This window comes from Megascapheus bottae, chromosome 11, assembly GCF_031878675.1.
Source record: "Megascapheus bottae isolate mThoBot1 chromosome 11, mThoBot2.hap1, whole genome shotgun sequence".
Lineage (NCBI taxonomy): Eukaryota > Metazoa > Chordata > Mammalia > Rodentia > Geomyidae > Megascapheus > Megascapheus bottae.
Window position 1 is genome coordinate 52,707,054 of NC_143519.1, and position 20,874 is coordinate 52,727,927.

Below are 20,874 nucleotides of genomic sequence, written 5' to 3' on the forward strand. Positions count from 1 at the left end.
TTACTTATAGCTATAACAACCTATACTTGGCTGTTAGGACTAATACTGCAAATTGAGAACAGTGCAATGAGACAAGAAAGACTAATTTAATATATCCCACCATTTACCCCTTTATGTGAAACAAATACTTTTATAGCAGAAAGTATGAATATTTGTATCTACTTAGTCGCTTAGCTATATCTGTTTCCCTTGGCTAATAAGCAATTTTCAGCTCTGGGATATAGGTGTGCTTTATAGGCAGAGTGCTTACTTAGTATGCATAATCCTCAGCACCACCATAATAGGAAGAAAGAAAAAAGAACAGATAAAATCAAAACCACAAAAAGAAAGGAAACAAGAAAACAGAAAAATCTTAAGTGGATGCCATGCAGAGCAATGAAATCTACAATGAGGGGAATCTGGAGTATAGACAGGAAACTCCTTTGATCTCCTAGATCTTAATGACTGTCACTAAACAGAATGCTTGTTCTCAAACAGAATGCAACATAATTTCAATAATGAGCACACATAATGCTTCACTCCATGCAAAGATGTACATCACCTTTGGATCTTTGGATGTACATCATCTAGGATCATCTTTTTGGAACAAAGAGACCTGTCAAACTGCTTTGTCCAATGTCTTTCCAAAACTATGCTATGTTTAGATTATACTAAGTATTGAATTTCACAGATGTAAAGAGGCAGCTTCAATTCAAAAGTCAAATGATTATGTATGTTTAGAAAGAACCTGAAGGAAGAGGGAGGAGTTCTAGTGGAGTTGTGTGAAAATACACTGTATAGTCATAAAGAAAACCTCAGCCTCTTTTCTCATCCACCAAAATTCAGATAACAAAACCACCCTACTCACCCCATAGAGATGCTTTAAAGGAAAAAAAAACACTATACAAATGAGATATTGTAATGAGACCTCAGCTAGGGAAATTCTTTAACAGATTTTTTAATGTATATAATAGAATAAGTACACGCTCAGAAGCATAGTAACAATTTCAGGGAGTGGGATCCCATTTGGAATACAGCTTGCCTGGTTTGTCTGAAGTTCATATTCCCAGTAGAAAATCAAATACAGAAGTCCAGGAGTACAGCTTAGTAGCAAAACAATTGCCTAGCACATAAGAAGTATTGTGAGAAGTAAGAGAGGAGAGTGCACATGACCAGTTGTTTTAAGACATCTAAAGAGCAGTGTCTGTCTTTCCATAGTAAGTGACTCAGCTTGGGCTTCTTGCCATCCAACTCTTTATCTCTTCATGTATTTGGTTGCTCTTCCTGTTCACTCAGGTACACAATATTATTTCTAAGCATTCTCCAGCATAGAAATTCCTAGGATCTGTAACTCTGACTGTCTTTCATATATTCCTATACTATCTATAATTCCAATTTCTCTCTCAGAAGTTTTCACAGGAAATTTATTCTAAGCTCACTCTGCTGAACACATCTCTGATCATGTCACAATCCTATATAATGTCTAGGAAGATCCTAACTCTCCTACCACTGGACTCCAGTTCTCGGGAGTTGGAATAGGCCACACCAAAGTAGAATGTCTATGGAGCTCTAAGACAAAACAGCAATGTTGGAGGTGGTAGGTTATAGACTTGATGAATCCATATGGTCATGGCTCCAAGAGATAGCTTCAGCCCAGACAGCAAGAAATGCAGCTGAACATGCTTGCCTTCTCTAATATCTGCCAAATCAATTAGTGATCTCTGAAAAAAAAGTTCTTGGTCCAGTTCATTTTCCCTTGTACCTATTACTCCTCAAGTTAGAATGGTAGGTCTTACAGTGATACTATCTAACTAGTACCGGAAACTGACACACCTATGGATCCTGTCCAAGACGACATACTAAAGTGGAAATAATCCTTCATTTAAGACATTTTTAAAGCCTATAGCCACAGAGTCAAGTTTTTACAGGGTACCTGATTGACTTGATAGCTTCCAGCTCCTCTGCAGTTAGGACAGGAGTAATCCTCAGGAAAATCATATTAAACACACAGCTGTTTACAAGTGTGGCTGCCTTCTTTGCATCACAAATGGTGATGGTTACTTCCTCTGTATTTGAAAAGAATTTCTGTACAGCGCAAGCCAGGTGGTGAACATTGACATCTCCAACTAACAAGAGGTCTAGTTTTGACTGAAAGAGAAGGAAAGAAGCACCACATAGTTAATATCTAGGAGAAAGCATCAAATCTGTGAGGATGAAATAAGAGGAGGTGAAAATAACACAATCACACATCAGAGGTAACTGGGAGGCAGGAAATAGTAGTTTTATGTCCAGTACTGGGGGAATGACCATCTGGAAGCTATGCCAATTGTAAGAATTTTGTCTACTAAAATTCTACTGTGGTTTTACAAATGTCTCTCTTGTCTGATTAACACAACTGGCAAGATTCTTACCGTCCAATCTCTCATATTCCCTTTTCCTGCTGGAATATCTGTTTCCTACAAAGAGAAAACAAACTAGTAACCTTTCCATGCAATTTATTTAGGTGATACATATTATAGGAAAACAAGCAATGATCTGAATTCCCTAAGAAATTCTGAAAGAAATTATCTGAATGGAATATGCATGTTATTCAAATTCTACTGTTAGGGACCAATGTTTTCTTTATTTACAACTGGGGGTATTTTCAAGTACAATAATAAAAACAGAATGTTCATCTTCACCTTTTATTTCTGTGTAATAAATTCAGCCCATGAAAAAAGGCCCAATGATTTGAATTGCCCAATACTTGAACTAATGGAATTAAGAAGAACATAATTTGAAATGCCAGACCAGAAGTATCCACTGAGAAAATAGACTTGGGAGGTGAAGGGAGTTTAAGCCAAGAGAATTGAATGGAGGAGTGGGAAATCCTGGTGGGAAGGGGATGGCAACAGCCTGCCAAAAACACAGGTATGGAGGAGGAGGTGCTGGTATAGATGGCCCCCAGGTGGCATTCTGCAGCTTAGCTCCATTTCCCAGCAGCTGGAGGGAAGAACAGATGAGGAACAAGAAACCAGGTAAGTTTAGAGGAAAGCAAAGCTTCCAGTGCTAAGGACTGAACTAGAGGACTCATGTTCTCACTTGGGCTTGTCTACAGCTAGTGCTCTACAACTTGAATCACTTTTCCAGTTCAGGATAGGTATGTCATGTCAAACATATCAGTAAATGATACCAACATATAACTACTTTTATTTTTCAAATCTTTTATTTAATAATATAGTTCAACAATGTATCAAGAATTCTAAGTCAGAAATCAGCAGAAGATGGCAGCAATTCAGGATAAGTCTTTCTGAGCTCTCACCAAGATATCAGTTTTAACACTGTAGCGGAAAGTGTATGCCTGAAGATCAATCCTAAGAAAGCTTTAGCCCCATAGAAATCTCAGTCAGAGAGGAAAACGGCAGCCTGCTCAAGAACAAAGTTTGGAGCACACATGATTGGTGGCTGCGGCACCAGCCACTGTCCAGAGAAGGGACAGCAGAGATTACAGGCTCCCTCCTGAACCTCAGCAGACAGCATGCCTGGCTGCAGCTCAAACCTACCAGCTACAGGCAGAGCTTTAACCCTTCACCTACCCCAGGAACAGACCTGCCAGCTTCATAGACTCAGACAACCGAGAATTGTGAGTACCCTACTATAGAAATTTTCACTCCTGTTCCCAGAACGGCACTGGGAAGGTAGCCCCTCCCCCACCAGCCAACAGCAGGGCCATCTTGACTACTGGCAAAGACCCTGCCATACCACTGGAGCCTGAGAAGTGGCACCAGCATCACCACCTCTCAAAATGATTTAAAAAAATAGGACAGCTCACTATTATGAATTCTTAAACAAGAAACACTAAATAGATTAAAAAGCAAAGGACTGGTCAATTTAAGTATAATGTGTAACAGGTCTGTACGTAATGTTTTCACTATGTATCCAGGAGTGATCACAATCACAGAAGAAAAGAGAAAAGAAAAAAATTTTTTAAAAGAGGTGGGAAAAAAGTGATGGAGGTAAAATGGCAAGAAAAAAAAGAAAGCAAGAATAAGTAAAAATGGAAATGAAAAAGTAGTAAAATTTCAAAAAAAGTTATGACTTAAGAACTATCCCATTTTTATCATTAATCACTTTCATATATACTTTCCTCTCTTCTTTATATATTCTTTTTAGAACCCTTTTTATTTTTTATAAGTTTTATTTTTTTTTCTTAATTTTGTATTCATTTATTTTTCCCTTTCTATCACTTTAGGTCAGTAATCTTCATCTATCCCTTTGCTTCATTACTATAAAGCTGCTAAGCTAAAGGACTTCAAAGAAACAACTCAAATCAAAATCAAGCTCATACATGATCTAAAACAAGAGATGCAGGCATCAAAAATGACCAATTGGAAGGAACGGAGGTGAAAAAAAATGTAGGAAGTATTGATAGCAGGTTATACAATGCAGAAGAGAGAATTTCCAAGGTCAAAGATAATCTAGATAGTATAATAAAGACTAGAAAATGAGTCAAACCAAATCTAGAAAATATGAGAGATCTCTTCATGAGCTCCAACATACAATTAGGAAGACTAATTTAAGACTAATCAGTATTGAGGAGGGCCTGGAAAAGGAGGTCAATGGAATTGGAAATATACCTTAGGGAACTTCCCAAATATCCAGAAGGGCAGGCCTATCCAGATACAAGAAGATTTCAGAACCCCAAACAGACCTGACCAGAAAAGGACATCCCATCACCACATTATAATCCATACAGGATCAGTAGAGACCAAGGAAAAGATCCTGAAAGCAGCCAGGGATAAAAGTATAGTAACCCACAGAGGAAAACCAATCAGAATAACCACAGATTTCTCAGCATAGACCATGCAAACAAGAAAAGGATGGATGGAAGGATGTATGTCATGCCCTATAGACAAATAACTATCAACCAAGAACACTAAGCTAAGCTCTTATTCATAACTAAGGGAATAATAAAAATCATACACTCCAAGGAAAAGTTGCAACAATATATAGCAATAAACCAGTATTACAGAAATTTCTCAAAGATGTTCTACACATTGAAAATCAACACAAACATGATATGACAGAAAAATGGCACCTAAAACTCATACCAGTTAATTAGTGTAAGAACCAATAAACCACAGGACTTAATGAAAAAAAATGGCAGGAACTAATAAATCTTTCTCAATCCTAATCCTCAATATCAATGAATTTAACTCCCCAATTAAATGGCATAGACTGTCTAATTGGATCAAAAAGCAAGATCCATCATTCTGCTGTCTTTATGAGACACATCTTGCCACAAAAAAAATAGATTTTAAGAGTGAGAGGCTGGAATAAAATCTATCAAGCCAACAGCCCCCAAAAACAGGCTGGAGTTGCCATCCTCATATCAGATAAAATAGACTTCAAACTAAAATTAGTGAGAAGAGACAAATAAAAGGATCACTCCTCCAGTAGGATATAACTATCCTAAATATCTACACGCTTAATGCCGGAGCACCTAACTTCATCAAGCAAACTTTACTTTCACTAAAACCACACATAGATCCAAACACAGTGATTGCTGGTGACTTTAACACACCACTGTCACCTATGGACAGATCAACAAGGCAAAAACTCAACAGAGAAACCTCAGAATTGAACCACTGTAAACACCAACTAGACCTAACAGACATCTGCAGATCATTCCACCCAGCAACAACACAATATACATTTTTTTCAGCAGCACATGGAACATTTTCTAAAATAGACAACATTTAGGGCATAAAGGAAACCTGTACAGATTCAGAAACAGTGGACTTATTCCCTGCATTCTCTCAGATCACAAGGGCATCTAATTGGAATTGAACAACAATCTCCCCCAAAGAAAATCCTATAACTCATGGAGATTGAATGACACATTGTTGAATCATCAGTGGAGATCATCAAGGAGATCAGAACAGAAATCCTACAGTTTATGGAATTTAACAAAAAGGAGCATAAAAATACAAGCTCCTTTGGGACACTGAAAAGGCAGTACTCAGAGAAAAATTTATAGCTGTGAGTGCCTACATTAAGAAATTGGAAAAATTGCAAACTAACAATTTAATGGTGTACCTTAAGCTCTTAGAAAAAGAGCAACAAACCAATTCCAATCCCAGTAGAAGGAAGCAAATTATTAAAATCAAAGCAGAATTAAATGAATTGGAGTCCAAAAAACTCTAGAAAGAATCAACAAAACAAGAAGTTGGTTCTTTGAAAAAAATAACAAAATTGAGGCTTAGAAAATCTTACCAAAAAAAAGAAGGGAGTGTGGGCTGGGAGTTTGGCCTAGTGGTAGAGTGCTTGCCTAGCATGCACAATGATCCAGGTTCGATTCCTTGGTACCATATACATAGAAAAAAAAGCCGGAAGTGGTGCTGAGGCTCAAGTGGTAGAGCTCTAGCCTTGAGAAAGTCCAAGGACAATGCTCAGGCCCTGACCTCAAGCCCAGGACTGGCAAAAAAAAAAAAGAAGGGAGTGCATACAAGTAAACAAAATCATGGACAAGAATGGAAATATCACAACAGAAATTACCAAGATTCAGAGCGGGAATACTTTTCAAACCTTTATGCCAATATTAACAAACTGAAACAAGAAGACCTAATACAACTAAAAAGACCTATCTCAAGTACTGAAATATAAATGGATAAGAGACCTCCCATCCAAGAAAAGCCCAAGGCCTGATGGAGTCACAGCTGAATTCTATAAGGCCTTCAAAGCAGAGCTCACACCAATATTCCTCAAGCTCTTCAACAAAAGTGAAAGTGAAGTCTATGCCAAACTTATTCCATGAAGCTACCATAACCCTCATCCCGAAATCAGACAGGGACTCATCAAAGAAAGAGAACTATAGACCCATTTCTTTGAGAAATATTGATGCAAAACTGCTCAACAAAATACTTGCCAACCGTCTACAAGAACTCATCAAAAAAATTATACACTATGATCAAACAGGATTCATCACAGGGAGGCAAAGTTGATTCAATATACGTATGTCAAATAATATAATTATCACATCAACAGGAGCAAGGACAGAACCACATGATTGTCTCAATAGATGCAGAAAAGGTATTTGACAAGATTCAATACCCTTTTATGCTAAAAGCTCTGGAGAAACTAGGAATCCATGGAACATTCCTCACTATAATAAAGGCTGTGTATGACAAACCCACAGCTAGAGAAATGCTTAATGGCAAAAAGCTAAAGCCATTTCCTCTAAAATCAGGAACGAGACAAGGATGCCCACTCTCTCCACTTCTCTTTAACACAGTATTAGAATTCCTAGCCAGAGCAATAAGGCAAGAAGCAAGCAAAGAGGGGACCCAAATAGGGAAAGAGTAAGTGAAACTTTCCTCTCTGTAAATGACATGATTCTGTATTTAAAGAACCCTATAGACTCCACTCCCAAGTTGCTTGAGCTGATTCAAAACTTTGGCAAGGTAGCAGGGTATAAAATTAACCCTCAAAAATCAATGAGAGGAGCGAGAGCAAGGCAGCAATCAGGAAAGCAACTCCCTTTGCAATAGCCTCAAAGAAAATAAAGTACCTAGGAATTAACTTAACTAGATATATAAGGCCATATAGGATGACACTAAATGAAAGGACCTCCAGGATATAGAAACAAAAGCCATATAATGTGTGATTGTTGTTTTTAATGTACTATGTTATCTCTCATCTCTTTTGCTGCCACTTGGTTATCTCATATTGTTACAGTATTTTACCTTGTTATCTAATATAGTGTATATATGTTTATTTGGTTATTCGAAATAGGATAGGGAAGGGGGGGGGAAACAAGATGAGGGACTGGGGTGGGGAGGATGGAGACCAAAACATGAGAAAGGGTATCAATGTTTGTGAAGTAATGCACCTTCTATCTGGTGAATATAATGTAACCCTTCTATTAATTACAATAAAAATATATGAAAATAAATAAATAAAAATTAAAAAAATAAAGGACCTTTATAATGAAAACTTTAAAATCCTGAAAAAGGAAATTAAAGCAGAACTGAAGAAATGCTCCTGGATTGGAAGAATTAACATCGTGAAAATGGCAATCTTGCCAAGGGCTATCTACAAATTCAATGCAATACCCATCAATACCCAATGTCATTCTTTAAGGAAATAAGAAGAAGCAATCCAAAATTGCATATGAAATAATAAAAGACCCCATACAGCAAAAACAATTCTTAGCAGAAAGAACAGCCCAGGAGGTATTTCAATACCAAACTTTAGACTCTTATTACAGTGCTATAGTAACTAAAACAGCTTGCCTGAAGACCACGGAATAGAACTGAAGACACAGGAATCAACCCACAGACCAATGGCCACCTAATCTTCAATAAGGGGAGCCAAGAAAATAGAATGGAAGAAAGACAGCCTTTTCAACAAGTGGTTCTGGGAGAACTGGTTAAGCACTTGCAGAAAGCTAAAGTTGGATCCTTCTATGTCACCGTGCACCAGGATTAATTCCAAATGGATCAAAGACATTGAGGTAAAAGCAGACACCCTAAAAGCTTTACAAGAAGAAATAGGAGCTACACTAGACCTCCTTAGCACTGGTCGAAACTTTCTTAATAAAGACAATGGAATTCTATGCTGCTGTGAGAAAGAATGACATCACCCCATTTGTTAGGAAATGGAAAGACTTAGAAAAAATCATATTAAGTGAAGTAAGCCAGACTCAAAGGAACATAAGCTCAGTGGTTTCCCTCATTTGTCATAATCAGTAGAAACCTTGGGCTCTCGTAGCAGGAGATTTGCAATAGATCAAAACCTAGATACAGAAGGCCATATAGTATGACCCTAAATGAAAGGACCTCTAGGATATAGAAACAAAAGCCATATAATGAGTGACTGTTGTCCTTAACGTACTGTTATCTCTCATTTCTTTTGCTGTCCCTTTGTTATCTCATATTGTTACAGTATCTCACGTTATCTGATATATTGGATATATTTGTATTTGGTTATTTGAAATTGGATAGGGAAGGGGGGAAAACAAGATGAGGGGTAGGGGTGGGGGGAAGGGAAATGGGGACCAAGACATGAGAAAGAGTATTAATGTATGTGAATTAATGCACCTTCTATCTGGCAAATATAATGTAACCCTTCTATTAATTACAATAAAAAATATATGAAAAAAATAAAGACCCAGAAACACAGCAAATTAAAGAAGTCTGGATAAAGGGGACTGCAGTAAATTGCAGACCTTCTGTACGGCAAAGGACATAGCTAGCAAGTCTAATAGAAAGCCTACAGAGTGGGAGAAGATCTTCACTAACCATAAGCAGACAAAGGCCTCATATCTAAAATATATCTACAGCTCAAAAAATTAAATCTCTCCAAAACAAATGTTCAAAGAAACAGCCTTCCCATTAAAAGATAAGCCAAAGACTTAAAGAGAGACTTCTTTGAAGAAGAAATAAGAATGGCCTATAGACACATGAAGAAATGTTCCACCTCTTTGGCCATAAAAGAAATGCAAATCAAAACAACCCTAAGATTCCACCTCACTCCAGTTAAATGGCCATGATCACAAAATTTAATAACAATAGATGCTGGCAGGGATATGGCCAGGAGAGGTTGCTAATACACTGTTGGTGGGAGTGTAAACTCGTTCAACCACTATGGAAAGCATTATGGCAGTTCCTCAAAAGACTAAACATAGATCTCCCCTATGATGCAGCATTTCCACTACTTGGCATTTACCCAAACATCCAGAAACAAAGACATACTAAAGCTACTAGCACAAACATGTTCATTGCAGCACTGTTTACCACAGCAAAAATATGAAACCAACCCAGATACCCCTGGATCACGAAGATGTGGTATTTATACACAATGGAATTCTACGCTGCCATCAGAAAGAACATCACCCCATTTGCAAGGAAATGGAAAGGCTTGGAAAAAATCATTTTAAATGAAGTAAGCCAGACCCAAAGGAACATAGGCTCAGTGGTTTCCCCCATTTGTAATAATTAGTACAAACCTAGGACTCTCCTAACAGAGGAGAGTCAATAGCTCAAACCATGGATACATAAAGCCATATAGGATGAGGCCAAATTAATGGACCTGAAGGACATAGAAACAAGAGCTTAATTATGAGTGACTTGTTCTTAATGTACTATGTTTTTTTTTATCTCTTCTCTTGTGTGGCCCTTTGGTTAATCTCATATTGTTACAGTAACTGACTTTGTTACCTGGTGTATTATGTGCGTGTGTGCGTGTGTGTGTGTGTGTGTGTGTGTGTGTGTGTGTGTGTGTATTTATTTGAAATAGGAGGGGAAAAAAGATTAGGGAAGGGGGAGGGAAATGGGGACAAAAACATGAGAAGGGTTATCAATGTGTGTGAAATAATGCACCTTCTATCTGGCAAATATAACTGCAACCCCTCTATACATTAAAATAAGAAAAAAAGTATTCTAAGTCAGGTGCCAGTGGCTCATACCTGTAATCATAGCTACTCAGGAGGCTGAGGACTACAGTTTGAAGTCAGCCCAGGCAGAAAAGTTTGTGAGACTCTTACCTCCAACATGTTACTTAGACAGAGCCAGACATGGTGGTGTGGCTCAAAATGGCAGAGCACTATACTTCAGCACAAAGCAATTCAGGGACAGTGCCCATAACTCAAACTCCAAGACCTGTGTCCCTACCCCCGCAAAAAAGAATTCTGACTTGCTGAAAGTATCCTCATTTTCTAAGATGATAGACTTTCTTTTTAAAAAGGTTTTCTACCATCTGTTGGGATCTGCAGTGGATGTACTCATCTGTATATGATCCAGTCTTTCTAATTTCCAACACTAATGATTAACTGAATTATTCTCCTAATGATGGGATTTGTATGTCATTGTAATATTGAAACAAAAGCTTTTATAAGTACCCATTTATGCAAATAAGCGTGTATCCTAGAACATTGGAAGATCAGAAATTATGCTTTCATTTGTCAACTTAGACACTGCCAAAGTATTTTCTCTGAAAGATTTTAAATATGATGTTCTCAGTAATAGTAAGAATACTCATTTTCACAAATTCTTAATAAGACGAACTACTCTTAAATTTTTTGAAATTTTTGTCAATATTATGAGAAGAAAATCATTCCTCTGATTGGTGCTTTTCTAATTAATGTAAATACCTTCTCATTTTAGTAAACTGTACATTTATATTGTTCATTTTATTTCCCATTCTATTTATTATGCATTCTCATTATGCCTATTTATGGTGCTTTTTCTGATTGTTCCATTATTTTTACATATTCTGAATTTTAACTACTTTTTTCCTGGCTGCCTACTCAGTCCTTAAATTTGAGGTCCCTCCCATGTCACTAGGCTGACACAATGCTCAGTCTATTAACTAAAATGAAGTCTTGGGTCAGCCTTGAGCCATGATTCTCTATCTGGAATTACAGGCATGAGTTATCATGCCTAGCCTTGCCTATGTATGTTTTCAGAAATCCATTTCATTTATATTTTTATATGTTTGAATTTTAAAATACATATTCATTACTGAGTTCATGCTGCTTTCCAACTAGGAATGGTCAATTTTTCTACCTTTTTTTCTAGTAATGCTTTTTTAGGGCCTAACTGTGTGGACTAGTACAGTCTCAAATTCAGCTCAATTGCAGTAGCCTGTCTCAATATCCATATATAACTAGCTACCATCCTCTTGGACGGCACAATTACAAAAGATTTTCATCACTACAGAAATTTGTATTAGGGGAGCAGATGAACTGCCACCGGGACATTGTTGTATCTCATCAACTTTCAGATGTAGTGCATTCCTGTCCACTCATTGCTAGTTTACAGTTACAGCTTATATTTCTATTGTAATTATTATTATTAACAAATTCAATTATTATAAATTCTTACATAAAGGTACTTTTAATTTTCAAGGATTCTCATAGCTGCTCATTTATTATTTCATGCACTGTCAACTGCTAATGTGTCTGGTGCAATGTTGGTCTACCTGTTACAATTTGGGGACATTTTCTTTATAGCCTAATACAATTGTTAATGTTCTCTGGATATTTTCTGTTGGGCACAAAGCACTCTATGTCTTTTAGAGCAAACACTGTTACTTTCTTTGTTAGGTCTGTTTGGCCTTTCATTGTTAGAAGTGTTCGAATCTCCCTAAGTATGATATGGTCCATTTATCAGTTTCTCTAATTGTAGGCTCTATTGCTAATAATCATGGCTCGTGTACCTAAGAGAGTCATAGTTACTATTTCCACTTACATTTATAGTGTAATACTAACAGGTACTACAGAATCTATTGACAAAGTATGTTAGTGTATATAACTATATACTGATAATTATATGAAGAAAATATATGAAATATGACTGTTGCTTTTTTAATGTTTACCTGAACTTTCAGTTTTAGCTGCTATACAGATGTCAGTTCTTTATATCCCTTTATTTTGGACCTCTTTATATCATTTAATTTTGTGGCTTTTATAAGTGGCATGTAATTTATTGTTTTAGTATTTTGCAAGCCTTTTTTTGTTTTTGATGTAGGGCAATAAGTAATGATATTAATGTCATTAAGATAATAAATTAGCTAATGTTAATTGTCAAGTATTTATAATGTAGTATGAAATGTTGTAATTTTTCTGAATTGCTACTTCAGGTTTCCACATATATGTATATTTATATATAGTTGTATATATGTATATTATATATTTGTTTATATGCCTTATATACATATATTTGCATATATAGGTATATATATATTATGATAGTGTGTGTGTGTCTGTCTGTCCTCAAGTCCTGGGTGCTGTCCCTTTGCTTTTTCACTCAAGGCTAGCACTCTACCACTTGAGCAACAGCTCCACTTACAGTTTTCTGGGTTTTAATGGAAAATAGGAGTCTCACGAACTTTCAAGCATGAGTTGGCTTTGAACCGCAATCCTCAGATCTCAGCCTCCATAAGCTAAAATTACAGGTGTGAGCCACAGGTGCCCAGCTTTTTTATTATAATTTTTTCTTTCTTTCTGTGTCTTCTGTTAGGCTGATCAAATTTTACTTTCCCTATACTACACTTACAATGTTCTGGGAATTAGATCCTTTATTTCTATTCTAATCTTACTTTTTATTTTGAATTTAACTTATATGTGCAAAGGAAATTCACAGAGCATGGTAAATTCTCAGAAGCTCCATTTTCTCTATTAACACCTCATATAACAATGATACCATTATCATCAAGGATACTGGCTATTTTGGATGGGAGGGCACTACTGAGGTTTGAACTCCGGGCCTCCTGCTTGTTAAAACAGTTGAGCTCTGCCACCTTTCTGCTTTAGTAATTTTCAGGTAGGATGTTGCATTTATGCTGGCCTAGACTGAGATCTATTTATACCTCCCACATAGCCAGAATGACAGGCACATACCACAATGTCTAATTTTATTGGTTGAGATAAGAGAGATGGTTCCTCTAATTTTTTATGTAAGTTGGTCTCTAACTGTGATCCTCCTGATCTCTCTCTCCCAAGTCTCTAAGACATGAGTCATGGCACTAGGCTAGAAATTTGTGTTTTTTCCTTTACATAATTAAAAAACCCTAACCAGGTTAATTACAGCACTTAGACCTTATTAAAAACAAACAAGTGCTGGTAGCTCACATCTGTAATGCTAACTACTAAAAAAAAAATGCAATCCAAGAGGATCAGAGTACAAAACCAACCCAGAAAGAAATGTCTTCCAGAGTCTATCTCCAATTAACCAGCAAAAATTCAGACTACAGCAAGGTCCTGAATTCAAGCCTGGTACTGTCAATCAATCTGTAAAACGAAAAACCTAAGAAATTAATACTGTCATAATATTATTATCTAAATAAGACTATTTGGATTTCACTTTTTTCCCTGCTTATCCTTCTTAGGATCCCATCTGAGATAGTACTTAGTATTTAGTCTTCCTATTTCCTTTCATCTAGAAAAGTTTCTGTTTTTCCTAACTTTTAAGGAGTATGTCAGGTATTGTATAGAAAATCCTGTAACTTAGTTTTGTCTGACACTGTCTCCTGGTTTGACTTTGGCTACAGGTTTTTAGGAGGAGTACCACAGATGTGAAATGCCTTTTGCACAGCATTATGTATCAAGGAGCCATTCCCTGGGCTGTGCTCCTGAATCACCTGGTTAAGATATTTCTGGTAAGATCTCTGCACTGTTAAGTCACCATTTTTCCTTTTGCACATGCTGTGTTCAGAAGGGAGTCACAAAGGGCTTTACCTTCCAAAGCACAAACAAGATTATCAAGTAACTGTGGCTACATGTTAAAAAAAAAAAGATCATTAACAAACTTGCTGGAGGAGATACCCAAAGACTGTAACTTAGCAGATAACTCCTTTCTGCTAAAAGTCATACCTAATGAGTGCTAATTTAGCACTCATCAGTGGTTCTAGCCTTCAGATCCACAAGCAAATGAATCACAATTATAAATGACATTCCTGTGTTAGTTTGTAGTTCCTTCAATTTTTCTACATTTGTAACTATTCCATTCTCTCTTCATTTACTTATTTAGCCAATCATTTCTATTAGCACGAACTTAAAAGTTTTTGCTTATCCTTTGGTGTTGCAATCCAATGTGATGCTTATTTATTCTGTTACTCAGGTTATTGTAGTTCAGCCACTGAGATATGAGAAGTACTTAATTTTTAGCAAGCATATGTATATCCAATTGTATTTCAATTAAGATGCTGAGTTAATCTAAATCTATAGCCTCAGACAGATATAGGTAGCCTATACCTATAATCCTTGCTACTCAAGAGACTGACAACTGTTGATCATTTTGAAGCCAGCTTGAACATGAAAAAGTCTGTGAGTCTCTCCAATTAACCATCACCGAAAAAAAAAAAGAAAAAAAAAGTAGAGCTATGATTCATGTAGTGTAGTGCCCACCTTGAGTGAAAAAGCCAAGGGATAGAATCCAGGCTCAGTTCAAGCCTCAGTATGAGCACACATGCACACACAGACAGACACAAACACACAGAGCTTCTCTCCAAACAAAGCACCAACCAGCCCATACCTCAGGCACTAATGCTGTGAATATCTGGAATTCTATTTCTAATCATTATCTAAATTATTCACATTTTAAATTTACATTTATACTTAAGGATTCTTTGTCTCTATTTTTTATAGCTCATATTTGCTTCTGTCTGTTAGTACATGGATAGGAAATTCTTCTAAAGCCTGCCACAAAGGGATGTCTTGGTATATCTAGGAACATCTTCGATGTGCTCTCACAGCCCTATGACAGTTTTATCTGGCCAAGGTCATAATTACTTTGTCTCTGAACTGTGAACATAATGATCTGCTTTCTTGTGATATCTAGAGTTGCTGATGAAAACAGTAAATGGTTTTCTCTCTGGAGTATTTTCTTCCCTTTGTCTTCTGGGTGCGCACAGTTCTCTACAACGTATCTGAGTATGGTTCATATTCATTCTGTGGCTCTGGAGATGTTACTCTATTATTTCTTTGATCAATACCTCTATACTGTGCTTTCTCTTTCCCCCATCTTACAAGTCTTTGGCCTTTGAAAATCCCAAATTAATACTTCACTCTTCAACTTCTAATACAATCTTCTGTCCTTTCAGAACATTTTGCACTTTCATAACTATGCAACTTGCTAATTTTTAAGATTTTTTCCTTTTGTGACTTTTCACAGCCTATTTTCAAAATATGATCATCTCTCTGAAGATACAAATCAGAATTCTTGAAGTTTATTTCTACTCTCTCGTAGCCAATTATCAAGCTATTATCTAAACTAAGTAGCTAAATAGCACAAGTAAAGGCACAATTTCTGGTTTCTGTTCTTAAATGGCAACTTCTCACTGTGTTCTCACATGGAGCAAGAGTCCTCTTCATAAGTGTACTCCTTGACAGCATAGCCTTCATGACCTAAATACCATGAAACAGTCCCACCTACGAATACTATCACCTTGGGGCGGGATTGTAATGTCCCAGATGTGTGTTCATGTCTAGCTCTGCCATTGGCAATCCTTGGGTACCCAAGCATGTATGAATTAAGGACCAGGTAGATGTGGATTAGCTGTGTCCCCGCCCCCCCCGAAGACTGTGACTGCCTTTAATGGCACCAATAGCACAAGGGGAATGTAAGCACAAGGTCTGGCTAACAGTCAAAGTAAAGGCAAACATCACGCTGGAAACAAAGCAACTTGGTTTTCCTCCTGACCAGAACTGCTTGGTGGTTAAATTCACCATTCTTCATCTCCACTGGAAGAAATGAACTGGTAGAAGCTTCAGTGTTCTGCATCCAGCTAACTCAATATCAAGTGAACACCCTTTACTTCATCTTGGTTTCTGTAAACAATGGGCCCATGCTCTAACACTGAGTCACTAAAAGGTCTGTATATAACGTTTCTTCTTTTCTTGTATGTTAAGCTGTAGCTTCTCTACTTTTGGTTGGGTGGACATTAGATCTCATCTGCTTTCTAAATTTCAAGTGTTCTTGTGGATTTTTTTGCCAGTACCAAGGTGTGAACTCAAGCCTGCTGTGTTGCTTGCTAATAGTTGGTGCTCTACCAGCTGATATACTGCCACTCCAGCCATGTCTCCAGTCCAACTTTTTGATGGTTATTTGGGAGATGGAAATTTGTACTTTTCTACCTCCGAATGGATTCAAAATTTGAACCTCTGGATCTTAGCCTCTTGAGTAGCTAAGACAGAATGAGTGACACCAATGCCGGCTTTTTTCTTCAATGTTTAGAGAGAAGCTATTTTTTGAACCAACATTGTGTTAAACACTATGTATACTGATTCTAGAGCTTGAACTCATAGCCTGTTTTGCTCAAGGCTGGCACTCTACCATCTGGATCATGGCTCTACTTTAGGTATTTTGATGATGTTATCTGAAGCTACATGTCTCACAGACTTTTCTGCCTGGAAGTAGGTAGGGTTACAGGCATGAATCACCAGTGCCCACTCATTAATGTAAGATAATCACACCTCATTTTTCCATGATATTTACTTACTGAAGCCATCATCTCACTTGGGAAATATCACTTGCTATAGAGTTTGTGGGAAGGTGTGTGTGTCTGTTCAATTCAGCACTGTAAGCCAGTCGCACATGTCCCACATATCCCAATTCAGGATAAAAATTTAAACTCCTTAGTATGGTTTCTATTACAAGCTATTTCACCAACACTTATCCTAACAAGTTTACATTTTTAGAAGATTCTATAACATTTTCTTTTCATATCTTCTTATTGTTGTTGTTGCTGCTGTTATTCAGGTTCTAAGTAGTCCCAGACATAGTGTCTGGCTTCACTAACATTTTAGGAAACAGTGAAATTTGGGATATCTATAGTAAAGAGGATTGGGGCCCTTCCAATGTGTTTGCTTTTCCTTGTTTCCAGTAACATTTCAGGAATACTTTGTATTGTGAATCTCCACTGTAGCATCTGATTTATTCAATACTAGTACATGCTTTGTTACCCTAACACTGAGACCTCAAATAATTCTTACAAGTAGAGTGATAATCAGGGACCTGTACTTGCTTAGCTGGTTTGCCCTGTTGGTGTTATACTACTGAAGACATTCCTCCAATCTGGTAGTTTGCTGGTTATTTTTGGAGTTTTGAAGACTATTCTGTACAGGTTAGCTTCAAACTTCAATCCACCTGGGCCTGGCCAGTTTCCTTTTTTTTATGAAGCTTGAACTTAGTGACTGGGCACTGTCCCCAAGCTTTTTTGCTCAAAGCTAGTGCTCTACCATTTGAGCCACAGCCCCACTTCCAGCTTTTTGATGATTCACTGGAGATTAGATTATTATCAACTTTCCTGCCTGTGCTAGCTTTTAACCATGATCCTCATATCTTGGCCTCATATCATAGGTGTGGGCCATTGCTCTATAGTTGAAGCAAACCACACACAAACACACACACACACACACACACACACACACACGTGCGTGCACACGTGCACACAAATTAACCTACTTGGAACACAGTAACCATATTTTTAGAGAACCTTCAGAAAACAAAAGAGTGAATTATGAATAACTATACAAACAATGTATATACTGGAACTCTGATGAAAAATCTGTAAACTTTTCCACTTGAAAAGTTATTTTCTTTGTATTTATTTATTGTTGGTTGTGGGACTCATTGTGCTTGAACTGCTGTCCAATTCTGAATCACAGTATCACTTCCAGTTTTCCAGTGGTTAAATGGAAATAAGATTCTCAGAGCCTTCCCTGATCAGGCAGGCTTTAAACCTCAGATCTCAACCTCCTGAGTAGTTCGGATTACAGTCATGAGCCACTGGTGCCCAGCATCTCCTTTGTCCTTAAGCCATCCTGCCATTCTGTGTGCCTGCTTAAATATTCTTGACATTTTCTGGGTCCACTGGACAGGTGCAGTGCAGGGAACACAGAGTGAAGGAACAGACAAGGTCATATCCTGGAGGGGGCGTCTTATAATCTGGCAATCTTCTCTGCTGCTCAGAGAGCTTGGTTTTCAGTGCTTGGAATGAAGAGGAGTGCATGAGCTTCCTTTCTACCAAAATCATTACTGATTAGTTTCTAACAGCTTAGTTCAGTGTGGAGGGAACAAGGGCTTTTACATCTGCAGCTTAGTTCTGGTACCTATGAGGGCTGAGTAAGACACTTAGATGGTGATCCCCTCCTGGAGGAAAGCACTTCCACTGCATGCCTGTGACAAAGACAAGCATTTGTACAATGCCTAGTGGGAGATAGGGACTGCTAAATGTTCTCAACTAATAGCAAACCCAGGCACCAAGGACACAGCAAATGTTAGTTCACCTGAGAGGGAAGGGGAAAGGAAAAGGTATAATTATCTGGAGAAAATATATTGAGGATACTGAACCTAGCTCTGAAAGGGATGGTTCTCTGCATCATTATTGGAGTCACAAAAGTAGGAAAAAGACCTACTGAGGAGCTAAAGGCTAATTGAGAAAATGAAAATCAGCAGCCTAACTTAGGCCCCTTCTTCAAGTAGCACCTGGTATTCAAAAATGTTCCCCCTCATGGCTCTGATCCCAGTGTCCCCAGAGTCCATAAGTCTTGTGGAGAATTAAAAATGAGCGAAGCCAGGCGGTGGTGGCTCACATCTATAACAACTACTTGGGAGGCAGAGATCCAAGGATCTAGAATCAAAGCCAGTCCCAGGAAAAAAGAAAAAAGAAATTTACGCTGGTCACAATCTCAAAATGGTAGCTACTCAAGAAGCTGAGAACTGAGGAGCTGTTCAAAGCCACTCTGAGCAGGAAAGTACATCCATAAGATTCTTATTCCCAGTTAATCACCAAAAAGCACCGAAGTAGAGCTGTAGCTCAACTGGCAGAGCACAAGCCTTGCGCAATAAAGGTCAGGGACAATGCTCACACACTGAGTTCAAGCCCCAGCACAAAAATAGATAGATAGATAGATAGATAGATAGATAGATAGATAGATAGATAGATAAGCAAACAAGCTTTGCTAGATTCCATCTCAACCAATAGCTAGGTGCAGTGGAATGTTATCAAAGGGAACCCAAGAAAAATTATACGCTGGATGACAGAAGACCAGGCTCGCTGGGCATCAAATAAGAACCAACCCCCAAAATAACCAATGCAATAGGGGCCAAAAGCTTGGCTCAAGGCAAGCTCGAGGCACTGAGGTCAAGCCCCAGTACCACGTGCACACACTCTCACACACGAGAGAGAGAGAGAGAGAGAGAGAGAGAGAGAGAGAGAGAGAGAGAGAGAGACGGGGGGGGGGGCGGGGGAAGGGGAGAGAGAGAGAGGAAGAAGGAAGGAAAGAGGGAGAGAGTGAGGTGAGGGAGGGGGAGGGAAGGAGGGAGGGAAGGAGGCAGGCAGGCTGGGAGGCAGGTGATAGGGCATGGCTCATGTCTGAAATCCTAGTTTCTGGGAGTCTGAGATTGGAAGGAAGACAGTTTAAGGGCTACTGAGACAAAAGTGCTTCATATCCCTTCAGAAGCCATAGTACACAGTGCTCTAAAATAGGTAGACTGCAATTCAGGACCAGAGCAGTGCAGGTCTAGACAGGAAGTGAGATCCTATCCTAAGAATAAAAAATAGAAATCACAACTGGAGGTGTAACAAGCACCAGGCCTAGAGTTCAACATCCTCCCCCAGAAAAAAATGAAAATCAAGGAGAAAAAAGGAAGAAGAAACCAGCCACAAAGGCCAGAATGTGGGTACAGGGGACCAATATGGGATGAGAAAGAACAAGCACCATTCACCCAGCCAAGTCTGGAGTCCCAAGTGTGCACAGTGCCTTGGGCTATGCATAGGGGAGGCAGAAAAAAAAAAAACAAAGGCAACTCTACCAAAGGCTTCTTTCCCTGCGGTACCATGGAGTACCAAATCAGTGCTGTAACACACTCATAATGTTAGTAATCAGACTAATTAGCAAGTCCACTAGCCAGTTACTCAAATTAAGTGGAAAGCTTATAATCAACACAATCCTGAATATTTATTCATTTAAAGAAATACCTTGTTGATAGTGAAACATATGAACACAGGCAATGAGGAAGATCCACTGATAATAAAAGGGATGAAAGCTGCTTTGCAAAAATTACCTCTCAGTATATCTAAGGTTTTCACCTACCAGAACCATAATTTGGACCAATGCCAGCCTTCATTTGACAGAAATTTTTTTTTTGCTATTTGAATTGCTAAGTGCACTTTAAAAAAAAAAGCAATGTATATTCATTAGAAAATACAGAGGAAATTAAAAACAAAACCTAAAGAGCATGGGTCAGGGTCTACCCTATTAACACACTGGTAAATATCCTTTAACTATGGCCAGTTTTTATGATGTGACATCACTGCCAATATTCTTGATTGACTTCCCTTCATTTCTGGGGTCACAGCAGCATGAAGGACATGCCAGTCTCTACAATTTTTTTAAAACACCGTATTTCC

The 20,874-nt window shown here is 38.0% G+C and overlaps 1 protein-coding gene across 2 annotated transcripts in view; it reads right to left on the reverse strand.

Moving 5' to 3' along the window:
- Sohlh2 (spermatogenesis and oogenesis specific basic helix-loop-helix 2) overlaps positions 1–20,874 on the reverse strand; it is a 60,746-nt gene that overhangs the window by 26,613 nt on the left and 13,259 nt on the right. For both annotated transcript variants that reach the window (XM_090342265.1, XM_090342264.1), the window contains exons 2-3: positions 2,391–2,435; positions 1,913–2,127 (exon numbers count right to left, since the gene is read on the reverse strand). In XM_090342265.1, the coding sequence (XP_090198391.1) occupies positions 1,913–2,127; positions 2,391–2,405 (230 nt within the window). In that variant the 5' untranslated portion in view covers positions 2,406–2,435. The remainder of the gene's footprint in view (positions 1–1,912; positions 2,128–2,390; positions 2,436–20,874) is intronic.